The following is a 25,385-nucleotide window of genomic DNA, read 5'->3' on the forward strand; positions in this document are numbered from 1 at the left end:
CCCAAGACAGTGCTTTATTACATGCTAGGGATGTGTCTGACAACCACCCTACTTTTTGTTTTGTCTCAGCAGGTTTCAGCACAAGCAGGCAGTCCCTTTATGTTTCATTTGCAGACATGATCCCTATTATGCAATGTTAAGCACACTTAAGCAAACTCTAATGCACATGTCTTTTGTAAGAGCTTTTCCAGAACAAATTGTCTGTGTTGGCACAAGAGAAGGTTTCTTGCACCTTGATTGCATTCGGCGGTGCACATTAAAATACTTGGAATTAGAAAAATAAGATTAAAAAAAAAGGCCAATGATGACTGCTATCAGCAGCACAGATGGAGACTGGTGCAATAAAACATCACGTACAGTAGGCTTGAAGAAAGCTGTATTTGCAAAGTGACAATGTCACTTTCAAAGATACACATTTTTAAAAATGGTTCCTGGCTTTCAGGAGGGAATACATTTATTTTGATCATTCTTTTGTCTTTCATGTCTTAGAAGTCATTACCAGGGAAACATAGACAATTACTGTCCTTGTGAAATTGAACACTGACTGACTAGACCACACACACACACACACACACATACACACTATCTCTCTATACTTGTAGGGACCCCTCATTGACTACAGTTATTCCCTAGCCCTTAACCATAACCTTAACTACATGCTTAACTTTCACACTTAACCTAATCCTAATTCTAATCTTAGCCCTAAACCAAAGTCCTAACCCTAAATAGACCCTTTTCCTCATGGGGACCCATAAAATATTCCCACAAGGTAGGTGGTTTCAGGTTTTTCTATCCTGACGGGGACATTTGGTCCCCATCGGGAAAGAAAAACATGGCGCGCACACACACACACACACACACACACACACACACACACACACACACACACACACACACACACACACACACACAAACTTGCTCTTTACTCTCCCTCTTTCTACTTTCTCTTGCTGTCTGTCCTCCTCTTTTTCTTTTCCTTTGACAGAAGAACAGTGAATGTGCCGGAGAGGACAAAGCCAGGATTCTGAAAACCTGTGATTGGATGTGAGCACCTGACACCATTAAAATGGAGTTGCTATGGAAACTTATAATGCTGCTGTCATTGGTGGAGTGCCTGGCAGGTAAGTCTCCAAAACATTCACATGTTGGACTTGTTAAGAGTAGGGGATGCAAGTCATTATTTATAGAAAAATTATCAATTGTATTGTCATACATTTTCGTGATGGAGCCTTGACACATTGTGCAGATGAAACAAGTGGAGGATGGATCTCAAATGTTTTGTTACCAAACTTTCTACAAGATTTTACAAATGGCAGAAGTCTTTGCGCTATTGTCTTCACATTGGCAGCTCATGGCAGCATATTGGTTTTGCCTCCTGTACTTTCTCAGCTAGTGAATCATGTTTGTCGAAAATAAGTGGGCTTCTTGCATTTAAAGAGAGGCCTTATCTTGCAGCTCAAAGTGCAGTCGTTCATTTCAAAGAGCACCTCAATTGTTGCCCTAATTGAGGGCACACTAAAAGTACAAAAACCTTGTCATTGATCTTGCTTTTAATGAGGGGCCTAATTTTACTGCGTTACAAAGTGTCCAGGGATAAATGCTATGCCTTTTTAGAATGTCAGTATGTGACGCTGAGAACAAGAAGAATTAAAGCTTTGTGGCACAATTACAGTATGTTGAGGAATCAGTCATCATCTCTAATGTGTCCTTCCTTTGTAACATCAGCCACTTCGCGTTACATCTGGGACCTAAAATAATTAGTGTGGGACCATATGTGTGTGTGCGTTTGTATGTGTGACACTGTGTATTTGTTTGCTTGTCTCTGCGTGCACGACAGCACGCCAGTGCCTAAAAAATTTGCCTACATGGCAATTAGCACCACTTATCACTAAATCCAATACGCATCGGTGGTTGTCTAATGAGGCTTTCCTTGGGGAACTGTGACTCACTTTGGGATTAGCAATTTCACAATTAGTCTAGATCACGTATTACGTCCTAGTTAGGCATTCTTTTAAATGCACAGTCAAGATAATGTTGGCTGCATCGGCAGCAATCCCAGAGCAAATCCCACTGAGCTTGATCTCGGATGAAAAAGCTTCAAGGAGACCGTCCAAATTCGTATGTGTGACTAATGTCCACCAGATCACTCCTGCAACACTTACTTGTGTAATTAGGAGGTGCAGATATAATGTTCAAAGGCATCTGCTCAAAGCCGATTGGTACTTAACAAAGGAGCGGAGGGTGGAACGCTGAAAAAAACGTTGTGTTACACAGCCCTTGCCTCACTCTCCGAGGCTCATGCTCACAGTTGGTAGCTTGGAGTAACCAAGCATTAATATTCAAGGAACGGGTTCCATTACATATGCTCTGGTTGCACGACAAGTGTGGTGCACTAGCATAACGATAGACTTCCAAAGCCTCTGCATTCCGAGAAAGCCGTGATGAGCATTTTAGTATGCAGGCGCATATGCCGTATTGGGTGGAGAGCGGGCATAGAGTGAAGGTGTGAGATAGGGGGTGTTACGTTAGTTATGTATCCTGACTCAGAGGTATGCAGGTTGTGTGGGAGAGTAGCGGGGCCAAGGGGAGGCATTCCCATAGTGAGTTCATCCAGAGTTAACTAGCTTTCCCCTTACATTCCCCGAGGGCCCAGAGGGCCCAAGGCAGGGGCGTGTGCATTTAAGGAGGAGAGAGAGAGCAAGAGGAAACGAAAGAGAGACAGTGTAAGAGCAAGGGAAAGAGAAAGGGGCATAGAGGGAGATGGACGCTACCGCAAGAGAATATGGCTAACCCTGGCAGAGCAAACATTGGATGGGTCAGCAATATACATATGGGAGGAAGCAGTTGCATCATGCAGTAGTTGTGGTTTAGTGTGTTGCTGAAGGCTCATTACAAAATCAGTTTGTAACTCAATTTCCCAAAGGAACTAATGATATGGAGGGATGAAATGGAGAAGATGAAAATAATATTCAAGGAGCAGCTCATTAAAAAACCAAAAGATTGAATGAAATTATGTAGCAAAAGTAACCTGACACAAAAGTCTTGCAATGACACAGCCCTGTCATTAATAATAGGAGAAGATTAGGTATTAGAATATCAGTAATTACCACCTTTTACCTAAATGATGGTGGACGTTTTAATTTTTTTTTTAATATGAATAAATGAACTGAAACCCTGCCCATTGCAGGCCAGCAAACATGAGTACTTGTGAAAGGCTTGCAAATACTAAGACCACCACTATTTGACTGAAACAGATCCACAAGTCTTGTGACGCCAGTGGGAAATTAAGGATACGTTTCTGGCCAGCGCCACAATCTGTCAAAGCTGCCTTTACTCTTCTCTGGTGCCCCTTTTTCTGGAGCAGATTGCCCGCACAGATATTGACTTAACTCATCGATTTATCAAAACACAGAAAAGCATTTTAGGAATTCTTAAACAAGGATTTCTCTTATCATATTTTGAAGTGTATGTGTAGCTGTAGAATAGTACCATAGTAAGTTAATTTTTAATTTTCACTATTCTGTCTAGTAGGGACACTGTGATGTGGATGTCTTAATTCACATTTGTAGTTAAATTTTATTTAAAGATGTGTGAATTAATCAGTCCATAGTGTTGTGGATTATTTTTTGCTCTATACAGGTTTCACAGGATTATGTTGATGTGGAAAATCGACCAGTATTGTTTTACAGAACCAAACGAGTGACATTAATTTTGTCAGCAGTCAATGCCAGGATTTTTATTTTTTTCACAAAAAGCAATGATACAAAAATGTAAACATTGGGGCATCTGGGTGGTGTGGCGGTCTATTCCGCTGCCTACCAACACGGGGATTGCCGGTGCAAAGCCCCGTGTTACTTCCGGCTTGGTCGGGCATCTCTACAGACACAATTGGCTGTGTCTGCCTATGGGGAGCCGGATGTGGTTATGTGGCCTGGTGGCTGCACTAGCTCCTCCTCTGGTCAGTTGGGGCACCTGTTTGGTGGGGGAGGGGTAACTGGGGGGGGATAGCATGATCCTCCCACGCGCTACATCCCCCTGGCAACACTCCTCACTGTCAGGTGAAAAGAAGCGGCTGGCGACTCCACATGTATCGGAGGAGGCATGTGGTAGTCTGCAGCCCTCCCCGGATTGGCAGAGGCAGTGGAGCAGTGACCAGGATGGCTCAGAAGAGTCGGGTAATTGGCCAGATACAATTGGGGAGAAAAAAAAAAGGGGGGGGATTAAACATCATCACATTAATTTCTCACCCAAACAGTGTAATTGGAAGATGTCAAAGATGATTGATGATTTGACAGCTTTTATGCCCAGTATTGCCGTGCTACATCTGTCATTTGGTTAGGAATATGATATTCACCAATTCAAATAATCTATAACGCTATAATCTCAATTGTCAAACAGCCAAATGAAATCCACAAATAGTCATATCATGTATTTTGTAACTTAGTACAGCTGAACCTATTACTGTACACTTCTAAACCATGATGAATGTTCCCATTAGTGTGGACCACAGCAGCTGGTAAGTGACAAATAACCTGCTTAGCAATCTTGTGGAGGAAAAGGTAGGGATATTACTCCAATTAGATGACGAATGGCATTCTCAACAGCAGTATGTTGTTGGGTTTATGTAGCCTTTCAATAGAGAGAACAACTATAAAAAAGCCAAAAAAAATAAACTTTAATTTGCCATTCTCACACATGCAGTTGGATTTAATCAATGTTTCAGATGTACTGGATTTGATTAGCCACTGATTGGTGTGGCATGGTTGGATGTTGGTTGAAAATACATTGGCCATGTTCCTTTCCCTACACTCCATGTTAGTGAAAGATTCATTAACTTGAATCAGTTGAAGTGTCTGGAGGCACCCTAACTAGCTATACAATACACCATCCAGAACGGTCATCCAGAACGACCTGACCTTTTTAAGACGCAGAGCGTTTTTGCAGTCGTTTCACTCTTTGGGGCTTGAGTTGCTTTTGAAGCTATGGATTTGTTAATTGACTGTTTAAATTAAGGTGACCAGAGTACACGTCTGTCTGTCTGTCTGTCTGTCTGTCTGTCTGTCTGTCTGTCTGTCTGTCTGTCTGTCTGTCTGTCTGTCGGTTCATCTATCTATCTATCTATCTATCTATCTATCTATCTATCTATCTATCTATCTATCTATCTATCTATCTATCTATCTATCTATCTGTCTGTCTATCTGTCTGTCTGTCTGTCTGTCTGTCTGTCTGTCTGTCTGTCTGTCTGTCTGTCTGTCTGTCTGTCTGTCTGTCTGTCTGTCTGTCTGTCTGTCTGTCTGTCTGTCTGTCTGTCTGTCTGTCTGTCTGTCTGTCTGTCTGTCTGTCTGTCTGTCAAGTAAATGTTATTTGTATAGCCTAATATCACAGATGACAAATTTGCCTCAGGGGGCTTTACAGCAACAAAACGTTCTGTCCTTAGACCCTCCCATTGGATAAAGAACTACTCCCTAAAAAAAACCAACCTTTAACTGCCTGTCTGTCTGTTTGTCTGTCTGTCTATCTATCTATCCATATAGGCTCATATTATGCTCATGTTTTTGTTTGAAAAGGCTCTTAATATTTCCCCATCAAAATGTCAAGTACAGTATTTAGACCAGTCGTGATCGAAACCTCACATTCCATAAATCAACCCAGACCTCCTTCCGTTCCAGGATAACATTTGAAGTCTCTGAATGAGAGACCTTTAAGGTGTACCTTATCGGCCTGGACAGAGGGGAAAGATGCTTTAAAAAGCAAGATTGGCTTTTTTTTATATTTGATTCATAAAACCCTGAGCTGAAGCGAATGGATTTGGGACCTCACAAACGACCGATACCTCCCCCACAGTCGACTCCCCATGTGCCTGTTTATTCATGCTGAGGTAAGCTGAAGGAATTCATTTGCAGTCAGCTGGTACTGAATTTGAGATTAGTTTTTATTTCAGCCTCCAAAACAGCTCCTTTAGCTTTTCACTCGTGCTGCGTTGTTGAGTCTTCTGTAGTCTGAGAAGTCTTTGAAGGTGCCACACATATCACCATCTGGCAGCAGGTGACAAATATGAGTGGAGGCCATTTCTTTAAAATACCAAAAACAAAACAAAGAAAGCCACATACATACATAATGACCTCCATCTCCATCCTAGGGTGTTTTTCTGCCAACTTCCTGTTGGCATTCTGAATCTGTACACCTCTCTGATCAAGCACTTTTTCATCCATCTGCTATCTCAGTTCTCTGGGATGCTCTGGGATGCTTTGAGTTGGGCCTGCCATCAGACTTTGTGCAGCCGTCAGCTCAAACAACACTTTGACTCCAGCATGACTTCTTGACTCCTTGTTCAGATGTAATTTCAGACACTTAAAAGGGGTAAGGCCCGGCCAATTGGAGGGTCCAGTGTTAACATTCGCTTTGCTGTATTGTTACCCATTTGCCCACAAACGTCTCCAGTATATACTCAATCACTTTTGCAATTGTGCCAGCAAAGCACATTAGATGTATAAACCACCCCCCCTCCTCAAAATCCTCCTGGATGGATGGCCTGTGGATGCCAAACTGAGTAACATTCAAGCAGCATGTTGCAATTCTCTGTTTTCTTGATTACCAGAAAGCAAACCTGAAAACTTATTCCCATTCCCATTTGGCCAACGAAATGAGTTTCATGGAGTTTGCATCAGTTTGAACTGGACCCCCAGGCACAGCCCCCGGAGCGAGGTACCTTCTCATTATACTAGCACTTATCCGCCTTAATAATAACAGTTGCCATGGAGCTGGCAAAAAAAGCACAGGTTGGCTCAGCTCTTGTATAACCTATACACCAGGGCCAAGTACCTGATACACAGATTAATTCTTTATTAAATGACTATTGAGTTAATTTTGCAAACCACTTTAGAATTGCTTAAAAAAATACAATGCAAATCAAGGTTAAGAAAGTGCTGCTCTTATGGACATGGTTAAAAGGGTTTAATGTGTTTTGCTTTTATTTGCGGTTTATGTAATTATTAGTAGTTATGCTGCAGTGTATACCTACAGTTGTTTTTGTCGACTGACAGCAATAGCGTGGGCAGTTGTGATAGGTTGAACATCAAACACTTTAAAAAGGCAGCATGAATTGCTCTCTGCTTATTTTGGAGTTATTGAATAGAAGACTAAAAAGTAACATGTTACGCAAACCAAAAAATACAGCGTACAACATGCCCTATATAATTACTAGCACCCTTGATCAACCTAAAAAAAACTATGGAAAATAGATAAAATTAATAATTAGCCTGTGCTCATTAAAGTTTGTTCTTCTTCTGTTATAAGGCATTAAAGAAAAAGGGGAAAAACGTTTATTCCATGTTGTGTTGTGTTTATTCCATGTTTAATAAATCTCATTTGAAAATACAGATTTTTTTTTTCATTATTTCTCTTTAAAACCTTGACTGTATTGTCAATGGCGGCACGGTGGCGCAATAGTTAGTGTGGTCACCTCACAGCAAGAAGGTCCTCGGTTCAAGCCCCGGGGTAGTCCAACCTTAGGGGTCGTCCCAGGTCGTCCTCTGTGTGGCGTTTGCATGTTCTCTCCGTGTTTGCGTGGGTTTCCTCCGGGTGCTCCGGATTCCTCCCACAGTCCAAAGACATGTAGGTCAGGTGAACTGGCTGTACTAAATTGTCTCTAGGTGTGAATGTGTCGGCCCTGTTATGGACTGGTGGCCTGTCCAGGGTGTCTCCCCGCCTGCCACCCAGTGACTGCTGGGATAGGCTCCAGCATCCCGTGACTCTTAGTAGGATAAGCGGTTTGGATAATGGATGGATGGATGGATGTATTGTTAACTATTTGAATGGTCCTCAGGAAATTTTCTGGTATCAGAGTTTTACCCTCTGGTTAACCGTCGGCCTGCCTAACATCACTAATGAAATATCAAAATATTGACATTCATTTGGCTTGTATTAACCTGATATCTAGACTATGATTTAAGTCTGGTCATTTTTCAGTTCACTTCTAGGTCAAGCATTTCAATACCTTGACATTTCGTAATGGGAAATGATTTATAAAGTGGAACAAATACAAAAATATTTTTCTTCAATTGATGGAAAAACTGCACTTGGCTCATTTTGGCTAAAGTGTACTGTACTCTGTCTTCTGGATAAATTAATAGAGTTTTTGAATTGCTTAGAGTCCAAGGGCTAATTAATGACCCAAGGGCCGGATTTGGCATAAGGGCTGCCAAATGAAAGACTTTTTCAAAGTGTTTCTCAAAGTAGCTGTGAGTAATCCAATGTTAGCCTACTAATCAACGGGTTAAGGCACAGTTATCTTGTGCAAAAAAAATGGGTTTGTCTCATGATCATGTTTACTGGCAGGGGGCTCTACATCCATCCTTGCAAGTTAGTGTGCAGTGTGTGCAAGTGTTTGTTTGAAAAGGGACCCCATAAGAAGTGTCCTCTGGTAATCAATCAACTCTGCACTGCTTTGAGAGACATGCTACATCTAACTAAGATTATAATTAGACAGCGTTTCATTCGGCGGTTCTCTGTGAGAGGCTTATCCTTGAGGAGAGGAACAATCAGTTTACAAGGTCCCTCGTCAAACAACTCTATCCCCTCTCGGAGAGTTATTTTGAGTCCTGAAGATAAACCTGCAAACACAGGGCTCAGCAGACATGAATAGGATACCTCCCCCCCCATACAAATTAGTAACCCTACCTATCCTTCCACGTTTTCTGCCATTACATAAATGCAAATACATTGGGAGAAAGCCAAATTAATTCCCCATCTGCCAGAAATAGAAATGTTTATTCCAAAGAAATGTTGACTGCCCCATGGGTCACTCATTCCTTTCTGAATTACTCTAGGCCCTCCTGGCACAACATGCATTTGCTGTTGTACCTTTCTAATTAACTAAGAAAGCAGTGTCATAGCAGACATGCCGCTGTCTCTGCTGTGTCTGCTTCTGCTGTGGCTTATGGAGCTTTTTTTTTCTTTCTTAAAAAGACAATGGGCCGGTAACCAGTAGTATTCTAATTAATGTCCTATGTTGTACACATCTGTCATGTTGTCGTTTCACTGCAGCAGCCCACATTACATGATATTAGTTCTGTGGTGACATTTAAGACAAGCATACATGTAAGCATGAGGATATAAGAATAATTTTTTTTTATTGAATTGCTATCCTAGCATTATTAAAAACAGAGAAAAATACACAGCTCACCTGGTAACAGACATCACTGTGCTAGCGATAAAAAAAATCTTGCAAGCAACAAAAAAACAAAACAAAAAACAAACAAGATTCTTGCACAGATTTGAGTGTTCATATGCACTTTTCTTTTCATTATGCTAACAGTATTGCACTTTATTGAAGTGTATTTCTACTTCCGTTTACGCACAATAAGGCACACAATGTAAGTAGCCTTAGAAAAGACATTTTATTAGATAGCACATCTTCCTATTTCCTGATTTCCTGGTAAATATAATAAAACACAAAACAATAGAGGCCAAGACTTTGTTTCAGACTTGGATTTTGGGAAGAAAACAAAAGAAAACTAATGAACAAAGAAAAAATAAAATTCTGAGCATGCTTGCTTCTAACTTTGAAAATTATAGGCTTTTTTTCTTTTTCTAACAACCAAAGGGCACCATTATGACAGCTAAAATGAGTGGGGCTAGCGTCAAACTAGACCGTATTACTCTCGGTATTTGTTTTGGCATTTAATTTTAGACTTCTTATCGGGTGACATCCCCAGGGAATTTGGTGGTAACTTAGAAGGGCTTCAGATGAAATAGTGCCAAAGTATGATGGTGGCAATGCAGTGTGTCTTTGACAACTCACTACTTTCTGATGGTTGCATCAAAGTTTTATGAAGGTTACCGGCTGATTATGCAGTACTTCAGGGATCTAACAACTTTCATGAATAATATCAAATGTACTCGGGGGGGCTCTGTTCACAAGGCTTATGGATGCCATGCCAAACTGGCATTTTATAGCAATTCAACCTGCTCTAGCAGTCATACCATGTCATCCTCTATTCTACATTTCCTCCCTCCTACCCTCATAAAGCCTTCAATATCTAAAATGCACGGAGGCAAATAATTTTTTTTTAATCATCTTTTTGTTAGGAAAATGTGAAAAATTGCACAAGTAGTGCTTTTTTTCTGATGGAAGTGGAATCCTCACTGGGACCAGGCATCAAAGGTAATATATTTGTGTTGGCTCTCCTCCCAGGAAGTGGAGTCATATTGAGGCCCGTGTTCACCAAACAGCCCGGCAGCGTGGTGTTTCCCCTTCACCCAAGCGAGAGCCGCAGAGAGGTGGTATTCAGCTGTGAGGCCCAGGGACACCCACCTCCCTTCTACAGGTAACACCTGCTGGCATGGCTTTACGTACAGTTTGGTTTTTGGTGTTGAGAAGCCCTGAGGTAATATTGCAGAGCTGTCAAGTGTAACATTTGCTATGGAAAATCAAGTGAGACCGGATTTATTTCCATGGGAGAACTGGGAGGGGTGGGGACCTTCTTGCTTGTGGCTACTTACTGCCAACAGCGCTTAGCGTCACTGTCAGTCGCAGTTAACTTGAGAATGATGAATTAATTGGACTCAATTGTGAATTCACTGTACATTTGCATTGGCAAGTGGACATTGATCTTCTGTAGAGTTCCCTTACAAAGCTCTCTGTTGCCTACAACAACAACCAGTTAACAGATTAAGTAATGCAAGAAGGTGATGTGCAGGAACTCTAAAACCACCAAATGGGATAGAGATCAAGTGAACTCAAGTGGTATTGAGGAACAAGACAGCAGAACACTTCACATAGAGGAAAAAAAAACCTCAAAAAGAAATCTGTGATGCATGATAGAAGTTATCCTCCCTATCACTGTTTCTTGCCTGCATTGATAAACATCACATATGGTGCCAGTGCCAAAGGCTGAACAAGCACCCAATCACTACAGGGTATCTGGTACAGATCGTATCAGGTTTTTATAAACACTATTCATATCATTTGATGGATTGAACTGCAGAGAAAACACTTACTTCATTTGTTGATGTCCTTCTTTCATGTTCAGCGTACTGGCCCGCACTAAGCTAGTGGTCCCCCGCCGACGTTTATATGAACAAACTGATGTCCAGTTCTTCTTTTGCTTAACTGGTGACAAATGAAAACAAATGACAAATGCTGACTTCTTCTGAAGCACATCGCGCGCATGAGCTATTAATTCACAGTCTATCAAATTGGGCCATAGCTGTTGTACTCCTGTCACTGTAATTAAATGCAAATTGCAAAGCCAAGCATTTAATGTGTAATAGGTTGAAACAATTCCTCCCAACATAAGCATGTTCGGCTCTTAATGTAGCTTGAAGATCCTTGATGTTATGCCTAATGAACACAAATTGAAATGAATGTACATGATCTTATCACTTGGCCAGAATACGTATTAAGCAATCAGTTGCAATTCATTGTTCTAGGTAACACTTACACTCACCTTTTGAATACGAACCTCTTAATGAGTTCAAAACTGCAGGTTTCTCAACCTCCTTCCTTCCAAGTTTTTAGATTGTGCAAAGCTCCATATCTAATCAGATTTGGTTTTCATTAGTTCTGTAATTACAGCAAGTGCCACCAACTGTGCCATGTGTGTACAACACCAAGAATTAGTTTACAGATCAATCACAAGCTGCTTTCCTATCACGTTTTTACTTAACAGAGTGGTACATATAGAACCCATATTCTCTTTTATCAATGGTATTGATAGTCAGATGGACACTTTTTTTGCATTGCCTGTTAGTTCGGTCAGAACAAATCCCAGTATTGCCGTCAAAAGCCTTTGCAATTTTATTTATTATTTTTTTTGCATTCTAAGGTCACGTGCTCCATCATCAAAAATGGACTGAAAAGTTTCTTGTGAGGTCCTGCAGCAGGAAGGTCCGCATCATATGTCTAGTAGCTTTTCACTGCTGAGAAAGTAGGCAGCTCTATTTCAGGGGTGCCAAGGACAAATTAATTTATCTGAGACTACCCAATGTCCACCGCCACTGAGAACCCCCACCTGGAGTTGTCACCGTAGTCCCCTTGATTTGTTTCATCTGGAGATCTTGGACCTGTTCCAGCTGCAACACCAAATCACTAAATCAATCTAATCAGCCAATCTGCTGTTGAGCACTGCTCCACTGCATATGCCCCCCCCTCCATCTCTGTGCACCTCCCTCCCTCCTTCTGCCTCTCTCTCGCTCCCCAAACACCCTCACCAAGAAAGGAGAAAAATAGTAGAAATAAAAAACTTCAAGCTTGCTTTATCCCAAGGAGTTGTGAAATTGCAATCAGCACCAAAAGGATAATATTCAACCTAATTGTGCCTTATCCCCTCAGTGAAATCCCATTTGTGGAGAACCTCCTCTTGCATGGGTGGCTTTTCTTGTTAGTCTTTGTTTACTTTCCACTTTCTTTCCATTTTCCTTCCCTTCGACAGTTGGCAGGAGAATGAAAGTGTCCCTTGGACAATGTCTTTGCCTTGAGAGTATCATGTTATTCTGCAGACAATTGCAAAGACCTATTGAAGTGATGAAACGTATCTGAATGGATTTGGAAAGTCCTTTTCAAAACAAATCAAAGGAGTATATATTCTGCCCCAATATTTGGTGAACACTAATATACAACATGTCATTTTATCCAAATAGCAATTCTTGAAGGTATTGCGACAAATCTGATTGCAGTTGCACCAAAATGACAGTTTCTTTTGGATTTTGATTCTGATTTATTTAAAGCGAAATAAATTATTTCACCCACATCCACATTCTCCATCAAGTGCAACGTCCTATTACAGCAATCATTGGTAGCTAGCTCTTAACCCTTGTTGGTTTCTGCTGTAGATCCCATCTTTTCAAAATCAAAACTGCTGTTATCCTTCAATGAAGCTTATCTTGTTTGAGCAGACCTCAGTACTTGGCCCTCCTGTCTGATAATCAGCATGATCGGGAGTAGTCTTATGATTCCTGGTGCAAGAGCCTCCCTCTTGGGATTTTGATTGAGCACAACATGGGCAGGTCCCTGCAAGGTGTCACTGGATTGCTTCAGATTGGGAAAAAAAAGTGAGAAAAGAGAAGAAAATGTCAGAGGTATTTATAGTCTTTGATTTTGTCTCGTCTAGTCTTTGAAATCAACCAGGCCACAAAAAGAGATTAGTTATCATGGCAAAAGTGTAATGTCTCACATTGATTACTTCTTACTTGTGAGTTATTTCTACTGCTGTTTCACTGCAGCACGTAAAAAGCCTGTGTTATTTGTTTTAATTTCTGCTTCGTTCAGATTAAGGGCCATTCGGTCATGGGAGTTTGATTGCACTTTCATGGTGATGAAAGCAGGTGATTATGCTGTCTGACAGTATGGATTGTATGTGTAATGAAGCAAAACTGGGCAGCCCTGAATGAAACATGAATTGGGCTCAGTGCCATGCAGCCTAGTGTTTCTGGAATCAGCATCAATTCATTTATTAAAGCCCAGCACACACATTTAAATCATTATTCAGTATTCAGAAAATGGGGCTTTTGGATCTTAAAAAATGGCTTGAATAACAAAAATAACAATTTCAGTAATAAATATAGCAGCAAGCAGCAATTCCGGGGTTAAAGCCAACACAGACTGTTACAAGTTGAAAGCTTCAATGGCTTAATTAAAAATATCAGTGCCGCTCTGATGGCCGAGCGGAATAACCCGCCGTTCTTGCAACCGCTCGTCATGTGGCTGGGAGGTTCGTATCCCAGACTCGCCGTAACCGGTCACGGCCAGAGCGTCCACGGGGTAAGGCATTCATTAGGCCACCCTTACCCGAGGGATAGTGGGTGTAGATCGGTGTAGTGTTCGGGGACTCGTCGTTCTCCAGCGACCCCTCTGGCCCACCCGGGCGCCTGCAGCCAAGCAACCGAAAGCATTCTCCCTACGTCTCCTTCGCGGCCTGAGGGTAATGCAATCCATGTGAGGCTTCAGCGTGTAAAATGGCGAGAGCAGCCGATACGAGTTTGAAGGAAGCTGGTGCTACGACTATCTCCTTCCTGTGGAAACGTGAGCCAGGGGAGTTATTCGACAAGAGTTCCAGCCATATGCCATTGGGTTAATCGGGTGGGATAAGGGGAAAAAAACTAGAAAAAAATAAAATTAAAATTTTTTTAACCAAGTTTGGTGATATTTGGACAAACTGTCATTGATTTATGGCCAAATTTGCGCCAGGCCCATGCACATGTTTGGAATTGGTGGCGCCCCCTATTGAGTGATTTCAAAATAGTTTTACACGTGGTTCGACATTGTTATGAAACATTCGGTGAGTTTTGTAATGATTGGACAAACAATTTCTGATGTATAGTCTGATTTGTTTTGCATTTGTAGCGCCCCCTAGTGGTCGATTTGAATGAAACGTTCAGGGTTTGTTTCAGATACTTATGGGCATATATCCTGCAGGTTTTGTGACGATTGGCCCAACAGTTGTTGATTTTAGTCTATTCATGTGCTGAGCCATGCTGTTTTGAAGTGACCATCACCACGGAGACCAGGGAGGAGGACAGACTGCACGTGCACACGGGAGAGTCACATCACACCATTCACATTCAAAGAAGAAGAGAAAGGAGAAGACATCATTCAGAGAGAGAAAGACATGTGAGAGAAGAGAACAGTTTGCAGTAGTCAATAAACTATACTCTAATCTTGTCAGTAGAACAGTGCTTGGTAAATTCATTGAGACAGAAATTGACCTGCCATGCAATACAGGTTGTGAAGTACTCAATATAAAAAAAACAAGAAGGGGGCATTGGGTGGCGTGGCAGTCTATTACGTTGCTGACCAACATGGGGATCGCCACTTTGAATCCCCATGTTACCTCCAGCTTGGTCGGGTTTCCCTACAGACACAGTTGGCCGTGTCTGCGAATGGGAAGCCAGATGTGGGTATGTGTCCTGGTTGCTGCACTAGCACTTTCTCTGGTCGGTCAGAGTGCCTGTTCAGGGGGGAGGGGGAACTGGGGTAATAGTGTGATCCCATCCCCGAGGCAAAACTGCTCAATGTCAGGTGAAAAGAAACGGCTGGCGACTCCACATGTATCAGAGGAGACATGTGGTAGTCTACAGCCCTCCCTGGATTGGCAGAGGGGTGGAGTAGCGACCAGGACGGCTCGGAAGAGTGGGGTAATTGGCCGGATACAATTGGGCAGAAAAAGGGGGAATAAAAAAATATTAAATAAGAAAATTAAATAAGATATCAACAAGCTTCATGTAGCTTTTGATTAGCTTGGTCCAGTAATGATCCACAGAAAATCTGGTAGCAATCAGACCTACGGTTTATGAGGAGATGCCCAAAATATGTTTTTCAAAAAATTTAAAATGGTCAGGCAGACTTTAGTGGTTCTTGAGGCAGATTTGTAGAATGGGGATAGATGGATGTCAGTACCAAGTTTTGTGTAAATTGGACTTACAGCATAGGTGTTATGACATTTCAAAAGTTGGCCTTTAATTATAGCGTCCCCATCAGGCCGATTGGGCTATATTTCTTGGGCAGTACTTGCACACAACTTCCAACCAATGGGCAAAATCTAATGTCTCTACCATTTACCGTCTCACAGAAATTTGCACAACATTTCTGAAGAAAAATAATGACTCAACACAAAAGCAGTAGGGTTCAAGCCCAAACCCCTAACCCTAATTACTTAACTGATACTGCACTTTTCAAAGGCAACACTTTAAATGTAATGCTTTGAGATTAAATCAAAGAAAAGAGACAAGATTAGACAAGCAAAGGAGAGCAGCAGCCATATCTGTAAGGGCGGGGTCGTGCTTGTGTCTGTGCTTGTATGCTTGCTGATGGGCAGCGGTGGGGGTTGGGAAGTGAACTCTGTTTAGGGAAAGGGATAAAGTTGGGTGGATGGGGTTTGGCCCAGTTTGATTACGGGTCTTAGCCTGAAAAAGGCTCAAAGTGATGGGAATAGACACAAAAACAGGGCATACAAAGAACACCGATCAGTGCTTATTGAGGTTTTTGGGACTGGTTGAATATTGCCCGTGTATAACCTTCTCCAAGAATTTCAAATGAAATCCTTTCACTATGAAAAATGAAATCATTCTCACTTTGTTTTCTTGCAGGCAAAATCTTTTCAGGCTGTCTGGCTTCTTCAAAAATCCTTCCTTCTCCCTGGCTCAGCTGCATTATGTTCTTGCTTTAACAGGTGGAAGCTGAATGACTCTTTCATCGTGCCCAGACCAGGGTCACGCTATTCTCTCATGGGGGGCAACCTGCACATCAGCCATCTAAACAAAGAGGAAGATGTGGGTGTTTATCAGTGTCTGGCTTCCAATTCTTTTGGCACCATTGTCAGCAGGGAGGCCAGTCTGCACATTGCCTGTGAGTTAATTTTTACTTAAAAAGTAAAGTTTGGATTTCTTTATGAGAATATTGTTTTAATGACCCCTTTTTTTTAAAGCTTGCATTCCTAATTTGAAGCAAATGTTTGCCATTTTTATGGGCGTTGTGTGCTGTCCTATAATGTGGAATGTTTACCAGATTTAATTCCTCAGCACAACCTCCTGCGTGTCTTAAAGGTTTTGTGTTTAACTCAGTTCAGATTTAAAAAAAGTTTCACTCAATCTTTGTTTTAGAGTTATGTTTTTAGAAGGGGAAAGGTTAATTAAACTTTTGTGGTTGTGTCACTGAAAGTATAATGACCCAGAAGAATTCTCTAGGAGTTGTTTGTTGACAGGCTTGATCTTCTCTAATGGAAAACATCTAGCCAGCGATAAGACTCTCACAGTAGGCTGATACTGTTGGAGTCATTAATGAGAAAATACTAATTAACGGACCACGTTAATGCCATGCCATGGGTCTATCTTTTAGGCTGGATTAAAGCTGCCAATGTGGACGTTTACTCTGTGTGACTGTCTGGGGGTACTAAAGTAATATCTCATCACATCCCTGTGATGAAGACGGTGTGATTGTGTGCTGGGCCTTGACAGACCCTGTATGGCTGATTCTTTACAGCCTTCATCTATCATTCTTTATAAGACCCGAAGTCTAAGCCATCTCTGATAGCAAGGTGAACTTGAGGCCTCCACTCTTGATGGGCAGCCCATCTCAAATGACAACGATATCTGTGAACAGATGGTGCCTCTAGATTGAATTCTGACGTCTGTTTCTTGGCCATATCGCACCCTGAGATGATCCTTGGCAGAAAGAGCACCAGGGGCATTCATCCGGCCACTATTTGGTGCTTCTTTGTCACGAACCAGCATTAAATCTTCCGCATATGATGCAAATCTCAGTCATGAGCTGCCAGCAGGCAGTGGATCATATTCACATGTCCTATCAATTTTCGAGGCTTGACCTGAACTGTATGTCATTGTGATTGGTCTTATCCATTACCCAGACCTGACCTGGGATCTACAGCTTTTGTCAACGGATGAGGACAAGCATCAGCACTGATGTGTCATCCATCTTATTTATTGCTCTTGGTTTAACTTAATTAAGCGTGCTGTGTGATTGAGCAGGTCTCCGGTCAGGGGATAATTCATGGCAGAGCAGCCTGTTATGAGAGTCTGTATTGTGTCATTTGTAACAGACTCTGACCAGAGAAGCTCATATGCTCTCTCAGACACCAAGGGGCTGAGTCCTCTCCTCATGCTGTAATAACTCTGAAAGACAAAGAACAAGGTGCACTGTGGGCAATGGGTTAATGAAGTGAGTACAATATTTTCTAAAATGCGTGGGACATTGTCTTACTGAGTAGGGCTGAACAGTATTGGAAAAAAATTAACATGGTCATATTTTTATTTTTATTTTTTGCAATATGTATTGTAATATTAGAGGATAAAAATGAGTTTGCAAAGAATTTATCTCTCTAGCAATGCTTAGAGTGATTTTAGAGAGGGAAATAAGGCGGTTGTACAAAAAGTCATTAAATCAGACTAAATTATATTGATTGTCAGATGTGCCGAATTATTTTTCTTCAAGAGTAATCAGAGACGTGTACATTGTTAGATTTTGTTTTCTATTAAGCAACAAGAGGTTTAGCCCAATATGACTGATGGGCCCAATTTGCCTTACTCTGTATCCTTTGCAATGTGACAGTTGCACATATGTATATTACCGTGTAGATTCTGAAAATATTTACTGTTCATGTTTTCTGAGTACAAATCCTCCAGAAATCATTGCAGAAAAGGAAAGTTGCAATGTGATTAACAAATTCTGATTTTTACCAAAAGTTTTTGTCAATCTCACTTTGCCAAGGGGCATGGTGGTGCAGTGGTTAGCACGGTCGCCTCACAGCAAGAAGGTCCTGGGTTCGAACCCCAGGGTTCTCCAACCTTGGGGGTCATCCTCTGTGTGGAGTTTGTATGTTCTCCCCGTGTCTGTGTGAGTTTCCTCCAGGTGCTTTGGTTTCCTCCCACAGTCCAAAGACATGTAGCTTAGGTGAATCAGCCATGCTAATTGTCCCTAGGTATGAATGTGTCAGCCCTGTGATGGACTGGCGGCCTGTCCACGGTGTGACCCTGCCTGCCACCCAATGACTGCTGGGATAGGCTCCAGCATCCTGTGACCCTAAGTAGGATAAGCAGCTTGGATAATGGATGGATGGATGACTTTGCCAACATTAAATGTGTCTTACAAACTCAAACCCTGGAATTATTTCCTGATTAGTGTAACTAATACCAAAGTATAGTAGACTTGTTAGGCCAGTAAATCATATTCCACAACATCAACTCTGAAGTGTAAGAATGTGTGATACTGACTACATAAGAGAAAAATATCCTACATTTTTCATTCCCCACCGGCCTGATGGAAGGGCGATCTTACAGGTTCTCTTAACATCTGGTAGAGGTTTAAGCCTCTAAATCTATAAAGGTTCCTGATCCTGTTGACAATGCAATGTTTAAAAAGGCTCAGCTTGTCTGTTGTGAGTGCTGAAAGAAATAATCTAGTTGGTTATAGGGCCAGATTGAGTTCGCTAATCTCCAAGAGATATTTTTATAAGTGAAAGGATTTCCCATGATGGAAGGTACAACATTACAAAGCAGATTGCAAGGGCTGCGTTATAGGCATCGTGTTTTGAATGCACATCCTGAAGAAGGCACACGTTACAACCAAGATGCAGTGCTAAGTTTAGAGCCACAAGGGTAGTGCAGTGTTTAATGAAGGGTGAAATAACTGCATTCATGAAAGCAACACTGGTTGTGACTTCCCGGTTTATTGCATGCTTGGGATTTTTCCTCTGAAATTCAGCTTTGTGATTGCATATAATTTGCATTTTTCTTTCTTACTGGCTCCTGTAATATAATTGCCTTATCTGTGTAATTACTTTGCCAGTATAGGATTTTTATCTCTTTTTTTTTTCAACAAGCAGCTTCTCTCATTTCTATCAACTTTCTACACTTTATTCATTGCTCTTACCTCAGGTGAAAATTAAGCCTATATGAAGCTGGAGAATATGCGAGATAGGGACAATAATGTTTCTTTTTGGTTCTATGATGCTAAATGCTCACCCTGGATCTCAAATTGTCTTTTTAGAGAGGAGGGCAGCAGACATTTTCTGAATGTGACAGTTTACACTGTACAGTGTGGTGTGGCAATTGTCAGGAGACATCAACAGCAGCCTTCTAGAAAGATCATGGCCCTGGTGATGTTGGTCAATCCACAAATGTCATGTGTCAGTCACTCTTAGGCACTTAATGCATGATGCCTCTCAAAGAAAAGATAAGGGGAGAAGAGAAGATGAAGCGAAGAAGAAAAGCATCAAAAGAAAATGTAAATTTGTCTCTGCAAACAAAGAAAATGAGATTTTAAATGCTACCAGTTATGTTAATTTAATTCAATTTCAAATCAGTGTGACCTTCACACATATCTTAATGTGACAAAACTCAGCCCGCACATCATTAATCTAAACGGCTCGGAGTTTGCTTGCCCAAAAATCCCAAGTTTGGCCCATACCACCAAAAAGGGTTGAGGATGACCCCTATGTAATTCACTGGGGCCAAATAAGGACATACTTTGGATTGTCAAACACAAGACACTAAGACATCATGCAAAAGACAAAATTAAAACCTTTTATGCATTTTGTGTAACGGTTAGTTATATGAACATGGTAACTATGTGTCAAATTTTCTTCTCTCTCATACTGCAACAGAATGGCTTCAATTTTCCCTCCCCATAATCAGCTCTCATTCATTACAGTGGGTCACATTGTGGTAGCCAGCCCCCAAAAATGCTAATTCACATCCAATTTCATGGATCTGAAAGCACTCAAAATAGCCTGAACCCTGCCATGGAGAGGCACATGGAGGTGCAGAGCCGTGATAGGGTTGATAAGATGATCCACTGGGTGCAGAACAGCTTGGGTTGTTAGGCATTGCTGGCTTTTAGTGTGTCTAGCTCATTCAAGCCCTGCCATACTCCGAAGGAATATTGATCAAGAGAGTTTCACTCATAATGTGAGTTGGGGAACTGTGATATCGTCTAACACGTGAGTCCAGCCCTTTAGAAACAGATAGATCCCATACTGTATATTCCTCTCAATGCTAAGTGACACTTAAGAACATTAGTTAGACACCAGCCTCCAGAAACTGTTCCTATTAGGAAAAAATACTTTTCTGGCCGAGCCATAATCAAAGGAAATCCTTTTCAATAAGGTTATCCAATAGCCTGGAAGACCGTAAGTCAGAAAGCTCTGTAATTTCCCATTTAAGCAGCCTCCTGAAGCAGAACTAATCATATAGAAGATATCAGAGAAACAGGGAAGTACACAGACCTATGAAGAGGCAGATACTCAGCCCTAAAAAAGCCCCTTCCCTAGGCCATATTCTCCTTAAACACTGACTCTCTTTCTCTCCCTCCCTCTCTCTCTCTCTCTCTCTGAACACACACACACACACACACACACACACACACACGCACACATGCACAAATGCTTGCATGCACTCATATAGCATGAAGAAACATACACACATACACAGTCACACCCCAAATTGTTGGCAGAAGGTATTCAAATTCTGAAGGTACAAGGGGCCAAATGCTCTGCTTTTATCGCACTGAATAAAGACTGCAGTCAACCCACATGCAGAGTGTAGGATGCTCATTATCACACCTGTAAATTGATTCTGTTAAATAGAATTTAGCATCTCTGACTGCATAGTCTGCATTTTTATCTTTGCACCCAAGTCATTAGTGAGCAGTACAATATGTGTTCAACTTTAAACACACATTAGGTTGTAAACCTCTGCAGTAGTTTGGCAAGATAAGATCAATTTCCTTATGAAGATCTCAGTGGGCGTAAAATCAGTGAGCATGTGTGACTATTGACAAATGCTTTTGAGACAAATGTGAAAATTGATAGCAAATCATTATCATGAAATTAAACACCTGTCGTGGAAATTTACATGTGATCACTCTGGACTCTGAAATAATTACACAAAAACAATGATGGTTGATAATAAAAGACAATATTGTCAATCATCAACATCGGCGGTCACTCTGAAGACCCAGAAGGAGGGTAATCAAGTATGATTGCCCTCCTTCAGGGTTTTCAGGTGGGCGTAGAGGCCAATCCTGGAGCCGCATAATGGGAGGATGCCTGCACGTGACAGCTTTTTACGTGGAGTGCCTGATGCGCCTGCAGCCACCACACGGACCTTGACGGATTGGCCAGAGTCCAATGGCATGGAGAACCAAGATGATTGGGGACCACCCTCTGTTGCAGCCTTCATCTGCCTTCACTGGCATTGTTTTCCGCCAGTTCCACCGTTGAGGTCTTTGTTGGATTGCGCTTCATCTGGAACCTCCCCCATGACCTATCTGCCTTGGGTGACCCTACCAGAAGCCAAGCTCCAGACGGCATAGCTCTTGGGATCATTAGCACACGCAAGCTTCTCCACCATGGCAAGGTGGCAATCCAGGAGAAGAATTTGTATTGGACAAGACGAGATGAGACGAGACAATACAATTAGTATTGTACCATACAGAGAAACACAAAAGCAGACCTTATGGGCCCGTCCCTGTATTCTCCCATTGTACAACATGGAGAAGACCTCCCTGTATTCTCACTGAACAAGGCAGTTGCCTTCATTATATACTCTTTCAAGACAAAGAAAGACTTATTCATTGGTCAGCTTCAAAAAAATACATTTTCCTGTACCTCACAGCATAGGTTAATTTAAACATATGGTCATCGCCAGCTAAGGGGGCTATACAGAATTACAAGGCACTGTGAGTTAAGCAGGGTCTATGGGAGAGAAGATGCCCATCTCCCATTACAAATTTTCCTTACTCCCCACTGGGGAATTCACAAGACCCTTCTTTAAATTAAATTTGACCCATATGGTATATAGAACCAAATACACAATGAATAAATGATAATTCCTAATGCTTCATGCCAATTTTTCTTCACACACCCAAAAATAGCCTCAGACAGAGCTTCTTTTAAGTGATTGAAGGGTTTAAATCATGGTGGTGCGCTGCAGTTATTCATCAATGCTTTTCGTGGAGGGTATAGCAAACCTTGAAAAATCATGTGGTTTTGGTGAAATTTCTCACAGTAGCTATATCAGGTTCATATTTATGTCTTTAAGCAACCTCACTATAACCAAAAATGAAAGTTGTGGAGATCCTCTTTCCTTTAATAACAAATGCATGCATAGTGTGTGTGTGTGTGTGTGTGCGCGTGCGCGTGTGTGTGTGTGTGTGTGTGTGTGTGTGTGTGTGTGTGTGTGTGTGTGTGTGTGTGTGTGTGTGTGTGTGTGTGTGTGTGTAAATATAAAATCAGTCTTCATGATCAACACAGTCAATGGAGAACTTTCTGTAATGGTTGGCATGTTTCTCGAGGGACCCAATAGGTGCTTGTTCCTGCAGAGAAATATATTATTAGATTGTTTCCCATGGATTAATCATCAGTTCAACAAAAGGCCCTCAAGCATCCATGCAACCTGTTACCCTCAAATTTGGAAAGATGTTAATGATCCGGCAAATGAATTATTGAAACCATACAAAGGTTCTCCAGTGGATCATTTGTGAAGTGAGAGAGTGCTTTCAGTTGCTTTAATGTAATCATGTATTGTCCTGCTGGATACAATGTTCCATTACCTACCAAAGAATGCAAAGATCATGCATTTATCATGCAAAGGGGCATCACAGCATGCTTGTACACAGGTCTCATTTACTCTTTCTGTCTGCACTGGAATTCACACTTGATTATTCTATTTTGTGGCAGTTGCATATTTGGTTGTAGCGCCCCAAATCTCTCTAAGAGCCACAGCAGGCGAGACAGGGCATCGTATTCAAGGATTGTTGTCTATATTTTCTCTCTCCCAGCAGGTTGTCAACAAGTAATCGGTCTCCATACAAATGATGTTTCAATCTCAGAGTCATTTAATTGTTGCCGGGCCGTGTGCAATGGATGAAACACAGAAAGTGATAACAATATGTAGTTCCAATTAAATTCACTCATGTGTGACTTATACTTGAGGAATTACTTTCTGCTCCAGCCAGAAGTGCTGAGGATCTTACAGAGCCACTGCCGCATTTATGCAAACAGGGCATGATTGTTTTGTGATGCTACCCAAAGATGGTGCACTTTGAAGGCGAAGTATACAGGCTTGTGTGGATCAGATATTAAAAGGTTGAGCGTCAGTAGATGGAACGTCCACCTCCATTTTTATGTCCACTTGTGGACAAATAAACATGTCTGTGTCCCTTTGACTTTGGGAAGAATGAATTGATTATTTTGGTTTATTGCTTTTGTGTTTCGGTAAACAGACTTGGAGAACTTCAAAACACAGAGGAGGAGTCCAGTAAGAGTTCGTGAGGGTCAAGGAGTGGTCTTATTGTGCGGCCCCCCACCCCACTCTGGAGGTAAGACAACCGACTCTGATCCTGTCTATTAGGAAAAGACTGGTCACTGGACAACGAAGATTTTGCTTCCTGAGCACTTTTGGGTGTATTTTATGGATTTTGGGCTGCTAACCAAGAAAATCACGTTAAAATTTTCATATCACATACCGCTTTGTAGATATAACCTATTTTTGTGATTTCCCGTCATATTTTAAGTCTACTAGTATATTCACCACAAAGCAAGCTGTTTTGGTCAGTCCAAGCATGCCTGCGTGTGTAGTCAGTGCTATGCAAATGTTGTCTTTGGCATGCCTGGGCATGCTTAGTCAGGTTAGATGCTGGTGGACAGGCTATGAAAGCTGCTCACATTTGCAGATGCTGTTTGGACGCATGTTGATGCACATGTTCTTCAGGCAGTAGCATAGTGAGTGTACTTAACAATAGGATTTATTGTCTTCAGGACGATTTAATACAGCAGAAATGTCTCGGCAGTGTTGCAACAGCTGCGATACATTAAGGCTCAAAGACGCACCATGACTGCACTTATTAAGAAAGCCTATGAGCTCTACTTCAGATGTAAAATAGGTAACCAAGAGAAACGCTGGGCTCCTCACATTTGTTGTGCAACATGGGCAGTCACCCTGAGCGCTTGGCTCAGAGGTACTCGGAAGTCAATGCCATTTGCAGTCCCAATGATCTGGTGAGAACAGAAGGATCACATGACAGTTACTTCTGTCTGACCAATGTATCTGGCTTCTCTACTAAAAATAAGAAATCTACTGAATACCCCAATCTGCTTTCAGCCATGAGGCCAGTGTCACATGATGACAGCTTGCCACTACTGAAGCCACCAGAGACATGGAGCCTAGATGAGGCAGATGAAAATGCCACAACACATGAACCAGATGTGGAAATGACACTGATCTAGATGTTGAGACCGTTATGCCTGGTTATCCTCATGATAACACAGCCATAATTAAATGACCTGGTCAGGGACTTAGATTTGTCAAAAGCTAAAGCAGAACTACTTGGTTAAAGACTGCAAGGATGGGGTTTGCTGTCACCAGGTACAAAAATTTCTGTCTTTCGAAACCATCAAGAACATTTGACAAATGTCTTTACACAGATCGACAACCTCTGTTTCTGCACTGACATTGATGGATGTTAATGGCTTTGGGTTGTGTGCATGATCCACAACAATGGCATCTTTTTATAGATTCGTCAAAGTTAAGCCTGAAAGCTGTCCTGTTACACAGTGGCATTGTCCACCCTTCAGTACCCATTGTCTATGCAGTACACATTAAAGAAACCTACAATAACATGGAACTGTTGTTGAAACACATACGGTACAACAGTTACGACTGTGGTCTGTGGTGATCTAAAAGTATTGACACTTCTACTAGGAATGCAGCTTGGATATACAAAGTACTGTTGTTTCCTTTGTGAATGTGATAGCCATGCTAAAGAGTCACATTACATTAAAAAGAATTGGCCGCTCCGTAAGTGTTTCGTCCCAGGGCAGAAAAGTGTAGCGCATAAACCACTTGTCGACCCAACAAAGATAATTCTGCCT

The 25,385-nt window shown here is 41.7% G+C and overlaps 1 protein-coding gene across 1 annotated transcript in view; it reads left to right on the top strand.

Moving 5' to 3' along the window:
• The first annotated feature begins 1,066 nt into the window (after nt 1-1,066).
• cntn3a.1 (contactin 3a, tandem duplicate 1) overlaps nt 1,067-25,385 on the top strand; it is a 94,272-nt gene continuing 69,953 nt past the window's right edge. Inside the window, exons 1-4 of the mRNA XM_056272997.1 lie at nt 1,067-1,125; nt 10,200-10,328; nt 16,170-16,345; nt 23,738-23,833. Of these exons, the coding sequence (XP_056128972.1) occupies nt 1,067-1,125; nt 10,200-10,328; nt 16,170-16,345; nt 23,738-23,833 (460 nt within the window). The remainder of the gene's footprint in view (nt 1,126-10,199; nt 10,329-16,169; nt 16,346-23,737; nt 23,834-25,385) is intronic.

This window comes from Lampris incognitus, chromosome 2 (genome assembly GCF_029633865.1).
Source record: "Lampris incognitus isolate fLamInc1 chromosome 2, fLamInc1.hap2, whole genome shotgun sequence".
Taxonomy (NCBI): Eukaryota; Metazoa; Chordata; class Actinopteri; order Lampriformes; family Lampridae; genus Lampris; species Lampris incognitus.